Below are 13,456 nucleotides of genomic sequence, written 5' to 3' on the forward strand. Positions count from 1 at the left end.
ACAATGGGGTAGAGGTGAATCAGACATTACCATAGCTTATGGTAGGACCATTCAGAAGCCTGATGACAGAGGGGAAGAAACTGTTCCTGAATGTGGTGGTGTGCACTTTCAAGCTTCTTTACCTTTTGTGGGATGGGAGAAGGAGGAATGACCGAGGTGGGTCAAATCTTTAATTATGTTGTTTGCTTTTTAGAGGCAGTGTGAAGTGGAAATTGAGTCAAATGTGGGAAGTCTGTTCTCTGTGACGAAAGACAGTTTAATCATAAGGGGAACAGCCAGAGATGGGCCTGAAAGGCCACTTGGCTTGTTTCCCATAGTCCGTCCAGTTTTAATTTGTTTAACATAAACTTCATACTGAAATGGCTGAAGTGTCATAGGTCCAGATTCTGAAAGGTCAAACTGGGAGAGTCAGATTTCTTCCCTAAATTTGTTTGCATTCTGATTAAGCTGACAGGTGCTGAGTGCCTATACCAATGAAAGATGGCTGCTTTCAGGGATCAACGTCACACTTTCCCAACCACTATTTAAAAGATCTTACACTGCAACCTTTGTTCCAGTTGCCACGTAACCTCAGCATGAAGATTGCTATCTAATTATAGAGATCGGAATCTGCTTCAACAGTAACAAAAGCTTATTTATTTAAAAATATAGAGTGTAGACTTGCTTGTGATGCACTGAGATCCCAGAGAAATGTTGCAGCAATGGTTCTTTTACAGCCGCATGTCCTTCACTGTATCCTGTGCACAGCACTGAAACATCAAAAAAGGTCCTCAAAAGTGAACCAGAAATACCACTTCCGCTTCACTCAAATTCTGTCAGTGCTGCTGCTGGAAAAGTCTGTCTGCAGCGGAGTGATATTGTGTTCATAAGCTGCATATTCAGAGTTCCCAGTGCTGGCCAGCTTCAGCTGCTGGGCAGCATGGGAGAGCTGGAAGGCAGCGTCGGGATGCGCCGTGTCTGGGAGGAGTGTACACTCACGGTCCAGCATGTCTGCCACACCTTTCAGAAGGTCCAAAAATCCAAACGCAAGAGCTGCCTTTCTCAACCGATTCAGTTCCTGCAAAATAAACATAGACTGAGGGACTGGAAGCTTTTAAAATGTGTGCTCAGTGCAGATTGGAGGCTGAGGCGTAGACAGTACCTAATCAAGGTGTCCAGCAGAGGCATCCATACTGTTTTCTTACACATATTGCACTCCCAGTGAGATCGTCAACTGAGGTCTCAAAGACTGTTCAGCCATTAATCATGCTAATTACTGTAAGTCTAGACTGTACACCAGATCCAAGCTAGCCACTCCCCACAATCACAAACAAGATCAGCATTTCTAATCCCCCAGTTTAGTTTAGTGAAACAGTGTGGAAACAGGCCCTTTGGCCCATCGAGTTAAGTGTAAATTTCCACAAGATACAAACTAATAGAGAAAGATAATCCTCCGAATACTTAGCTGTGAAAATCAAGGTAAAGTGAATGTTTCTAAGCTCTTGCACTCTTGCGCTTCCAATGTCTATTTCCAACGTAATTTGGAGTTCACTCTCTAAAAGACAAATTATGTAAACACAAAATGCTGGTGCAGAGAAAAAAAAAAATCATAGTTTCAGAAAAGGTTTGTTGTTATTTTAGAGAGAGTGAAATGTGCTGTTTGTGCTATGGAACATTACACTGAGGGTAACCTCTCAAAGTGCAGAGCTCTCATATAGTATTTTTGCTGCAGATAGCAGCCTTTCCAGTTAGCACAGTGTGCAATGCATACCTCGAATGACAAATCCCCAGATTTGCAGTGACAAAATAATCAAATGATGGCCACCTGGGTAGCCAAGTCTTAATAACCAAGTACAATGAATATACTCTGTTGCTTAAATCTAGGACTTGGAAATTGTTATTGTCCTTCAGTTTTATTATTGACTGCCCGAAATAGTTAACGCAAATTTTCTATGGATCAGCCATTTACCTTGTAGAATGTCTGTGTCTTTTCTGGAAGTTTCCGAGCATTTCTTAAAATCTTCTGAACATCGGTCTAAAGATAGGAGAAAGAAGTGATCAAGGACCAGCGAAAGGCAACATTTAGGTCTGAATATGTTAAGAAATGTTTCTATTTCCAGATGTCTGGTTGATGCTACCAATGCTGTGAATCCCTGCAAGGATTATACAGGTGCCTCAAAAGTTTACAGCGGACCTCATCTCAGAGCCTGCAATGGAGGAGTCCCACAGAAATGCAGTAACTGCATTTGGTTTTGCTCTTTACCAGCAGACTTCAGAAACTGATACCAACACCAATTTATGAAATGAACTATTGTCTCTTCACACATCACAAAATCGTACAGTACAGAAATAGACCACTGTAATGTGGCCCAACCTCGTCTTTGCCAAGTGTTATACCGTTATTTGTAAGTCCCATTTGTTTTGGCCTGTGTCCCTCTATGCATTTTCAATACAAGTATTTGTCCAAACATCTTTTAAACAATGTAATTGCATCTGCCTCCATCACCTCCTCTGGCAGCTTGCTCCAGATACCACTACTCCATTTGAAAAACCCATCCAATTGTCTTTTAAATGTTAATCTACCCACCTCTAGTTTCTTCTCAAAGCTCATTCCATATATGCAACACCCTCTCTGAAAACGTTGCTGCTCGGGTCCTTTTAAAATGTCACCCCTCTCATCTTAAAACAATGCCATCTAGTTTTAGATTACCCTCCCTGGAAAACGGACTGCCCATCCACCTTGTAATTGGCCATCATGATTTTATAGACCATTGAGATTTTATGGATTTTAAAGATCACTCAACAGATTCATACACTTCAGGGAAAATGTCCCAGCCAAACCAGCCTCTTATAACTTAAGCCCTCCAGTCCCGATAACATCCTCATGAATCTAATCTGGATCCTTTCGAGCTTAATGACTGGGCAACCAGACAGTGTCTGTGTGGTCTCACTAACGACTTGTACAGTTACAACATGATATCCCAACTTCAGTCCCAATACCCCCTGAGCAATGATGATGAGCACGATAAATGCCTTCATCACCATATTGTCTACTTGAGTCACCACTTTCAGATAAGTGACAAAAAATATTCATTTAAGGCCAATCTTATATGCCCTGGCTCATACATAGATTACATTTTGGTCCCAGTGCGGACCTACTCTTTCCTTAGGTATATTATAGTTTAGTTCACTTTAGTTTAAAGATACAGTGTGGAAACGCCCTTCAGCCCACCGAGTCCGTGCCGACCAGCGATCCCCATATACTAACACTATCCTACACACTAGGGACACTTTTACCAAATATGAATCTACAAACCTGTATGTGTTGGAGCATGGGAGTAAGCCAGAGAAAACCCACATGGTCACGGGGAAAACATACAGACAGTACCCGTAGTCAGGATAGAACCCGGGTCTCTGGCACTATAAAGCAGCAATTCTACCGCTGCGCCACCTTAAACATCAAGGTAAAGACTCACATGCCCAATCATCAGCCAGTTTGGTGATAATTGGTAGTTCATGAACCTGCAGGCCACCATACAATGACACACAGTACCAACCTGCAGTCCACTAGGCTTAATCCAGACGGTCACATTCTGTGCATAACTGCGCTTCGTCCGTGGCTGAAGGGGAAATGGGCTCCTGCTGTCATCTTCACCATAGGGGTTTTCTTCAGCACCTGAAATCAATCAAAGTGATGATTTAATGTTGAGAAAATATGGTGAAAGTGGTTTAGGAAATCCTACTTCATACTCACCTAGAATGGGTCCCAGCTGTGACATCTTACCAAGCCAGGGGAGAGGCTCAGGACCGGGCTCGAACAAGGACATCATCAGATTGGATTTCTTTTTGCTATCAGCCTGTGAGTACAGCATCCCATACCAGTCTGGCCTGAAGAAACCAAAACGCATAACATCATTATCAGACAAGCAAATCAGTGAAGCACAATCATCAGGTTCCAGTAAGGGAAAAGAGGGAATGAATCAGGCATGAGAGGTGGAAATCGGAGGCAAAACTAGGATTGGGGATAAAAGTGCAACGTCTCCCATTTATGACAAACCATTGCTTGCCATAATCATTACCCCGTACATGAGTCATTACAGGCAATGACATTCTCTTTAATGAGTACCGAGCCAAAAATACTAATTATAAGTTAGGATTGAATCATGCAGTCAGTCGCTTTGACCAAAATAAACAAGGTTTGTGGAGAGTACACAGATCAGTGAGCAGGGCTGAAGAGAATGACGTCGGATTCCTTCTCCCACACAAAGGGAATGTAACAAGGCTGGAATTCAGGTTTGCCAGAGGAAATGCACTAACTCTTCTAATTTCCCTCCTCTTTTCTAGAAGGTGATCGACCATTAGTCCAGTATAATTTAATAAACAGGACTTTGTCCAAATTCACATTCCAACTATTTTTCTATTATTGGAGGCCCTTTCACACCTGACATAGCAGGGAATTATTATAACATTTTTCCACGATATTTAATTAAGTTAAATTCTTTAATGCTGTGTTTTATTCTTATTAGTGTGCTGCAAATGGCAACTCAAATTTCACTACACCAATTGGTGTACGTGACAGTAAATGTCCTTTGCCCTGCTCAGTACATAGTGCATGTTTTTCAAACAAGGTGTCATTTTACAGGATGTAGTTGTAAGCTCCTCACCCAAGCAGCACGATGGCAACCATCCCTTCTACTTTCAGACTGCCATGTAGCAAGACACAAAACGACGGCATCTTTCCTGCAATCTGAGAAGCAGAATTCTCATCTTCAGTTTCTTCGGGTAAACCGCCTCCCAGATCATCACCTTCTAACAAGAAAAATAAAAATAAACACCCAGTTACCATTCTGCTTTCTAAAGAAACATCACTACACTGACAAAAAATATCACATAACAGTGCCCCAATCCTCAAGCTTACAAGTTAACTTAGTTTCTATCCACAATTTCTGGGTGTCTCCAGCATTTTCCACCTTTATTTCAAATCTGTTAGGCCCCATTTCCATATCTCTCTCTGCAGAGTTGTTGCATTCCCATCGTCACAACACAAATTCTGGCTCACACCAGGAAGACGCACTCAGCAGAGATTGACGAGGCAGAGTCTCTGTTGGATGGCCAACGAAGAACCACAGACTTATTCTGGAATGAAATGGCTCATGAGATGAGCATTGATTTCTACATGAATATACTCCTTTGAGAGGGTCCGCTTGTGATTTGTGCAGTAATGTTCTGCAAAACCCCTCTGGTACAACTGTCTTACAGCTCCAGGGACTTGGGTTCCTGTTTGTATCAGAACTAGTCAGTTCTTCAAAAGGTTAGCCAGCTGTGATGGTAGCATGTTTTGCTCATGCCACACACACTGCTGGATCTGTTGGGCATGTCCACATTCTCTTTTTGATTCAGTTTCAGCATCAGCTCCGGCATGCATTTCACAGCTTTACACACTTCCATTTCCTTGCTTTCTCTAACTTCTGAGTTAGAGTGAATATTTTTTTGTGTGCCCACAGTAGCAAAAGGATGCTCCAGTGCATCTGGTACTATTTATCAATACTCAATACTTTATCAATACTCTATCAATAAGGAACACCTCACCTTTATTCAGAGCTATAGGTAAGACCAAATGCCGAGATAGGACCGGTGGACTGGCAATATCAGCGATCTTTATAAATCCTACGATATCCAACTCTAAAAAGAGAAAATAATTGTTTAAAAAATAACAGGACTTCCTCTCTCCATGCAATCCTGGAATTTAGAGTACATAGTAAAGGACACAAAGTGCTAGAGTAACTCAGCTGGTCAGGCAGCATCTCTGGAGAACATGGATAGACATGCACAGTGTTAAGATAGTACACAGTGTTTACTATGAACGTACTAAGATGGCCCAATGCCTGTCCCCAGACATCATCACATCCAACATCATTGAGGCAGCTGAATCTCTGTGGATATGCTCAGTCATTAGGTTCTTTCAAAATGATAGAATTCGGGAGGGTAAAGGTATCAAGGTATGCAAACAGTGCCAATGTACTGATTGGTAGTCTATTACTGGCTAATGAGAATGTTTCTTTGCTCTGCAGTTTGATAAATTGGTCACACTCTGCAAGTCTGCAAAATACCATCATCGTAAGAATTGATAATTAACAAGTGAGCATCAAAATGCTCACCTTGCATGTTATTATAATCCTAAAAGAAAAACCCCTCTTTACCCAGACAGTAGTCAGAATGTGGAACTTGTTCCTACAAATAAAGGGTTAAAGTGAATGGCATTCATCGATTTAAGCAAAGTTCATTCAAGTTTATTCAAATCAGGAAAAAGAGCTGCCCGCCGGCCAGTGAATTGCGGGTAAGCAGTAGAGGTGCCAGTGGAAGAACCCTTTGTAAACCATTACCATAGCAAGTAAATACAAGGCAGTCGTGGAAAAGGAGAAGGATGTTAAAGTCTTGAATAGGGAAAGGGCTGATTTCAACAACAAAAGCAGGGTCTGCCAAAAGTGGATTGGGAGCAACTGCCTGAGGGAAAATGACATCCGATCAGTAGGGGAAGGGAAGAATTTAAAGGCAAGAACGTAATAATTCAGTTAGCATGTTCTTCTAAGAGTAAGTTGCAAAGATGTAAGATTAGAGAATATTGGTTTAAAAAGGAAATTGTAGGTTTGATCAAAATTAAGAAGGAAGCATATATCAGGTATAGGTGATTTATTCCCATTGAGTTATTTGATGTTTACAAGGGATATCGGAGAGAGCAAGAAACAAGGAGGGATGAAAAGGACCCGACGTAGTCTTGGCAAGCAGTATTAAGGATAATCCCAAAATCCGGATAGCTAGGAAAAGAGTAGGTTACCTTCAAGACCAAAATGGAAATCTATGTGTGGAGCCAGGTAACAAGAGCGAGTTCCTAAATGACTTGTTATTGCTATTCAGCAGGGAGAAGGATGTGGAAGAAGGTGAGTTAGGAGAGGAGCATGCTGATATTCTGATGTAGGATAGATTAGAATTATTCTTACTGGAACATAGAAGGCTGAGAGGTGATCTTATTAGAAACATAGAAATTAGGTGCAGGAGTAGGCCATTCGGCCCTTCGAGCCTGCATCGCCATTCAATATGATCATGGCTGATCATCCAACTCAGTATCCCGTACCTGCCTTCTCTCCATACCCTCTGATCCCCTTAGCCACAAGGGCCACATCTAACTCCCTCTTAAATATAGCCAATGAACTGGCCTCGACTACCCTCTGTGGCAGGGAGTTCCAGAGATTCACCACTCTCTGTGTGAAAAAAGTTCTTCTCATCTCGGTTTTAAAGGATTTCCCCCTTATCCTTAAGCTGTGACCCCTTGTCCTGGACTTCCCCAACATCGGGAGCAATCTTCCTGCATCTAGCCTGTCCAACCCCTTAAGAATTTTGTAAGTTTCTATAAGATCCCCTCTCAATCTCCTAAATTCTAGAGAGTATAAACCAAGTCTATCCAGTCTTTCTTCATAAGACAGTCCTGACATCCCAGGAATCAGTCTGGTGAACCTTCTCTGCACTCCCTCTATGGCAATAATGTCCTTCCTCAGATTTGGAGACCAAAACTGTACGCAATACTCTAGGTGTGGTCTCACCAAGACCCTGTACAACTGCAGTAGAACCTCCCTGCTCCTATACTCAAATCCTTTTGCTATGAAAGCTAACATACCATTCGCTTTCTTCACTGCCTGCTGCACCTGCATGCCCACTTTCAATGACTGGTGTACCATGACACCCAGGTCTTGCTGCATCTCCCCTTTTCCTAGTCGGCCACCATTTAGGTTTATACAATAATAAGGGGTTTGAAAGGGTCTTTTTCCTGGGGTGGCAGAATCTAAAACTAGACACAGGCTTAAGATAAGAGGGGCAAAATTTAAACTGGACCTGAGGGGTAAGATTTTCACATAGAGTGGCAATTATAAGGGACATGCTGCCAGAGGAAGTGGTAGAGGCTGATATAATTGCAGTATAAGACATTTAGATAAGTACTTGGATAGGAAAGGACTAGAGGGAAATAGGCCAAAAGTGGGAAAATGGGACCAGGCCTGATTGGCATCACCGTGGGCATGGGCAAGTTGGGCCGAAGGGTCGGTTTCTGTACTGTACAACTCTGAATCTAAAACACACCTGTATTGATAGATTTAGGCATGGGCTCCAGTTCTTCATCAATGATGACAGGTTCTGGTCTCGGAAACATCTGCATATCAGAAACCAGATGCCCACACTTCAGCACAGCATGAAACGGAGAGTAGGCTTGGTCAATCAGTTTCCTACAGTATGAAAAAAAGAGAATGGTGGAATTGAGATAACAAGATGAAATTATTTATTCTCGACATGCAGCACCAGAGAATTGTGTCGCATGCACCCCCCTATCAGAACACAATCCACCCCACATTGTGTCAACGCATCACTCAGATCGCCTGCACCCAATCAGTGTCAGATTCACACAATCACGTACCCAAACATAGACTGCACATTTTTCAGGCAAAGAGGACCATCGATAGTGAAGATCTGCCCCTCACCATTGTTTAAATCTATCAGACATTCCAGAACATCCAGGGTATCTGTGCTCTGAAGCTGGAAAAACAAAATGAATGTGAAGGAAAAATATTCACATCAAAGACCCACCCCCAAGCTAGTCTCAGATACTGTCTCTCCCTTGTGACTCTTCTATTAAAGTGTCCAATTTCCCCTCAGAATGCCATACCTCTTCTAGGTTAGCGATGCACATAATGTACAGCTTTGATGGAAATGGGAAGGGAAGTGGGAACTTGCTGTCCTCGGAGTGCTGGTTGAGGATGGACAGCGAGTGGCGCAGGGATCCTCGACCTATTCCCAGGCTCCCGTCTGTGACAATGATCACCTGTGGAAAATAAAACAAACTTCCAATCAGATAGTAAGGCCATTTCATTAGTAAACGTTGCAGTAGGAGAGAGGGTGGAAACAGCAAATTGTAAATTTCAGTTTTTATTACAAGGCAAGATATCTCATTACAACGTCACATTATTGAAGATTTCCACATGATTGCGGCAAACACAATTGTTGCTAACTGACACCCAGCAGCATCAGAATCAATGGACACCAGAGACCGGAACAGTTCAACAGCTGATTTCTTGCAGAACATGCTTGAATAAAAGGGTAGGGACAGTTGGATTTCCATGCTTCAATGAATGATGGTACAGCCATCAGTGCAGTGCCCTCCCACTATTGCAAAGAACTGCAGACAAGAATTTGTGGTGGATTTAAACACTGGGAGCAATGGGTCAAATAAGGTCTCAGAGATTATCGATCACGCGCTCATATTTCAGGCCATAAGAAAATAACTAATGTAACTTGTTCACCATATTTTGAAGTCAACGCAAAGGCAACAAATTAATGGAAATACAAGCTAGTGTGCAGTTGTTTTATTAGACCCCATACCCGAGACCCCCAAGCACACAACCTCAGAATAAGCACTGAAGGTTAATACAAACTTCCAGAAATAAACCACCACTGTCTACAAACACATCACATTCAAAAGATGAACTATATGCATCTGCCCATTTCTTTGTCCATTTTCTTCACACCTTAACCTGAAAACTAATCAACCCCTAAATTCATCAACAGCAGGAACACTCAATATCAAAAATTAGTTTAGTTTAGTTTAGAGTTACATTGTGCAAATAGGCCCTTTGACCCACCGTCCATGCCGACCAGCAATCCCAACACAGTAACACTATCCTACACACAGTAGGGACAATTTACAATTATACCAAGCCACTTAACCTACAAACCTGAATGCTTTTAGAGTGTGGGAGGAAACCAGAGTTCCCAGAGAAAACCCACGCAGGGCACGGGGAGAACGTACAAACTTCGTAAAGACAGGCCCACAGTCAGGATTGAACCCGGGTCTTTGACGCTGTAAGGCAGCAAGTCTATCGCTGCGCCACCATGCCGCTCTCAGAATTACTCCCGAGCATTTCAACAGGTGCGTGGTCAAACAAAGTGGAAGTCCAGTTACCTGGCAGGGAATGCAGACACCCCACTCATCCTGCACAATGTTGCTGACCCCCGTAAGAGCAGACTCGAGGCAGGTCTTGTCATAGTCATCCACGGTGCTCAGTGACTCCTGTAAGCGATCAGTGTGGTTAGAACGGGCAAGCATCAAACCGAAGATTTCAAGTATTAAAGACACTTCATGAAAGTTTCATCAAAGACACTGAGCTATATGGGCATGTGAACAAAAATGCTGTGGGTTGCAGCAATTAAAATTAAGAATATTCAAGGTAGTGGAAGTATAACAGTGAGATTGTAAAGGATTACAGGCTGGAGCAGAATACAACGAGCAAGACCATGAAGTTAATGAAACAATGAGAATTTTCAAAGGGATGCAGCTAGCACCTGCATTTCTGACTAGAAAGTCAAATACCTGCTCATTCTGTTTATAATAATCCTTCCCAGTATTATAAATGTGAAAGGAAAATAGCGTTATGCAGATATACCCAATCTGACTATTAGATCTTTATGGGCAACTGCAGGTATTTCCAGTAAATGAACAGTCTCTCGAGGGATGTAAGCCATGGAATCCAGAGTCCTTAGACCGTTTTGGTCCAGGAGCACTTCATTTTACCACATTGTTTCATGTCCAAAAGTGCATTAATACACTTCCCAATTCTGGCTAAAGGACAGTAACTGAGGGGAGTCAATCCTGGTTGAACACAAATAAACTATCATAAAGCAGATATACAACCATACACCATTGTTTGTGATATATATATATAAATGGTTTGGATGAAAACAATGGTGAGTTGATTTGGAAAGCTGCAAATCAACTCACATGACAATTTCAGAGTTGTGGACAATGAGAATGTTCAATTACGATGCTTACATCCTTGTAATGGGTACAGCAGGATACAGATCACTTGAAAATATGGGCAGAGAAATGGCAGATGGAGTTTAATCCAGACGAGTTGAGGTGTTGCTTTTTAGGTCAAAGAGCAATGTATACAGTAAACAGCAGGTAGACAAAAATGCTGGAGAAACTCAGATGCTGCTGCACCCGCTGAGTTTCTCCAGCATTTTTGTCTACCTTCGATTTTCCAGCATCTGCAGTTCCTTCTTAAACACAGTAAACAGCAGTACCCTTAGGAGCATTGATGCATAGAGGGATCTTGGGATTCAAATCCATAGCTCCCTAAATGTGAATGTGGTGGTAAATTTGGCAGGTGGCATACTTTACCAGTCAAGCGTTGAGTAATAGAGTCAGGAAGTTGCATTGCAACTGTATAAGTTTGTTTAGGACACATTTGGAATGTTTAGTTTATTTTGATGGTCTAGGTCAGTACAGACATCGTGGGCTGAAGGATCTGTTCCTGTGCTGTGCTATGTTTGGCTTGACATGATTAATGTGCTCTGTGGTTTAATATCCCCTGCCCACTTTCACACCAGCAATCCATCCCAAAGGGGTGGTGGTCCTCCCGAGTATTGTAGCATTTTATTTATATTTAACTTTGTATTTTTATTAAATGCATTTTTATCATGGGACTCTGTAGATCCATAATTTATTTTACTGAAATGTTCCTTGTCCCACCTGAAGAGTGTTGTAATCCCTGGTGAATGGAACCATTAGCTCCCACAGAGAGGAGAAAGCCACAAGACAAGTGAACTCCAATTTGTAACTGGTCGCCATATGTTCAAAGAGCATGCTGAGCCCATGAGCAGCCAAGTGTTTGCGTTGGTATTCCTCGACGCCCTCCATGGTGACAGGGCGAGTCATGGAGAGAGAAACATCCAATAGCACCACAGTCGGCATGGTTTCTGATGAGACTTCCACTCACGCCAGCAGGGTTCAGATTTGCTGCAATCAAATGTACAACATAATTATACTGACATTAGGTGTTGCCGAACCCTACAATAGGGAGCACAATGGGACATGGAATGGGCGAAGGAACAAGCTTGCTGATCATGCGTTGGGAGGATGGCAATGGGAGGCAAGCAGCTGAAGGAGTGGGTGGTGGGAATATGAGAGCAGTAGACATGGGAGGAGAGCAGCAGATACAGGGCAGACAGAGCAGAAGATATGGGAGGGGGAGAGCAGCAGACACAGTTAGAACAGCAGATACGGTGGGGGGGGGGGGGGGCAGCAGCATATACAGGGATGGGTATACAGCAGATACGGTGGGGGGGGGGGGCAGCAGCATATACAGGGATGGGTATACAGCAGATACGGTGGGGGGAGCCGTTGATGTGGAAAGACCTGTTGATACTGTAGTACCGGGGGTGGGAGGTTGATTCCCCGGGAGCGAGCTGAGGACGTGTGTTCACACTTACCCGGAGACCGGGCCCCCGCCGCCGCCGCCGCCGCCTGCACCGTGAGCTCGGCAGCAAAGATACTGGACCGGCTCCTCTAGTATCTTTGCTCCGCACCGCTCCCGCACATAACATCCGGTCCAGGCCCTCCCCTTCAGTTCCGTTCCCTTCAATAAACCGTCCGTGTGCGGAGCTGAGGAAGGAACTGCAGATGCTGGTTCACACCGAAGATAGACACAAAATGCTGGAGTAACTAACTCAGCGGGACAGGCAGCAGCATCTCTGGAGAGAAGGAATGGGTTACGTTTCGGGTCGAGACCATTCTTCAGACTTGAAGGGGGGGGGGGGGGGGGGGGGAGTCTCCCCAGTCTGAAGAAGGGTCTCGACCCGAAACTTCACCCGTTCCTTCTCTCCATCCAGCATTTAGTGTCCATCTCCGTGCGGAAAGGCAGCGGTTAGTGCGGGTTGGTGAGGGAGTTCACAGCGTCAGACCCTTCGGCCCGCCTAGTCCGTGCTGACCCACATGCCCCCACTCATTTTAACCATACACTGCCGCCACTTTATTCTCCCCACAAGACAAAAACACCCAAACCCAGAGATTGAGAACCATGGATTCAAAACATATGAGGAAACAAAATAACCAAGAGTTTTTACAAACGCTTGAAAGTTGCAAAATCCCAAGGACTATTTATCAATTCAAGTCGAGGTTCTCAAATGCGCAAATACGACGAGGTGCAATATGTGCAACACAGCCACATAGATTCAGTGCTTACAATGCAAAGTAGCTATGTTCCATTCGACTACCATTTAAAATAATTTGGGAGACATGGAGTACTGCAGATGTTGGAATTTTGCCTAGAACACAAAAGTACTGGAGTAACTCACGCCAGACAGCATCTCTGGTCTGGTGGACATGGATAGACGACGTTTAGAGAACCACTAGAGCAGTGGTTCCCAACGTGGGGCTACGCCCCACAGGGGGGGCAATTTGATTTTTAAGGGGGTCTGGGTCCAAATTTTCGATCTTTATTTTTTTGGATTTTCCATCAGGTAAACATATGTAGTTTATGTTTCAGATGTTATTTTGAGTAAATAATGTTTTTTGGGTTAAAAAAAGGGGTGGGGGCATCAGGATTTTAGAGGTGATTAGGTGGGGCATGGCCAAAAAAAGGTTGGGAACCACTGC

The 13,456-nt window shown here is 43.4% G+C and overlaps 1 protein-coding gene across 1 annotated transcript; it reads right to left on the reverse strand.

Moving 5' to 3' along the window:
* Nucleotides 1–613: 613 nt before the first annotated feature.
* ints14 (integrator complex subunit 14) lies at nucleotides 614–12,443 on the reverse strand. Its single transcript, XM_033050415.1, has 12 exons — nucleotides 12,292–12,443; nucleotides 11,552–11,818; nucleotides 9,983–10,090; nucleotides 8,690–8,845; nucleotides 8,441–8,559; nucleotides 8,110–8,252; nucleotides 5,569–5,661; nucleotides 4,644–4,788; nucleotides 3,734–3,867; nucleotides 3,537–3,655; nucleotides 1,949–2,014; nucleotides 614–1,057 (listed from the first exon to the last, which is right to left on the reverse strand). The coding sequence occupies exons 2-12, from the start codon at nucleotides 11,771–11,773 to the stop codon at nucleotides 806–808; spliced, it is 1,557 nt and encodes a 518-aa protein (XP_032906306.1). The 5' UTR covers nucleotides 11,774–11,818; nucleotides 12,292–12,443; the 3' UTR covers nucleotides 614–805.
* Between the last annotated feature and the right edge of the window lie 1,013 nt (nucleotides 12,444–13,456).

This window comes from Amblyraja radiata, chromosome 34 (genome assembly GCF_010909765.2).
Source record: "Amblyraja radiata isolate CabotCenter1 chromosome 34, sAmbRad1.1.pri, whole genome shotgun sequence".
Taxonomy (NCBI): Eukaryota; Metazoa; Chordata; class Chondrichthyes; order Rajiformes; family Rajidae; genus Amblyraja; species Amblyraja radiata.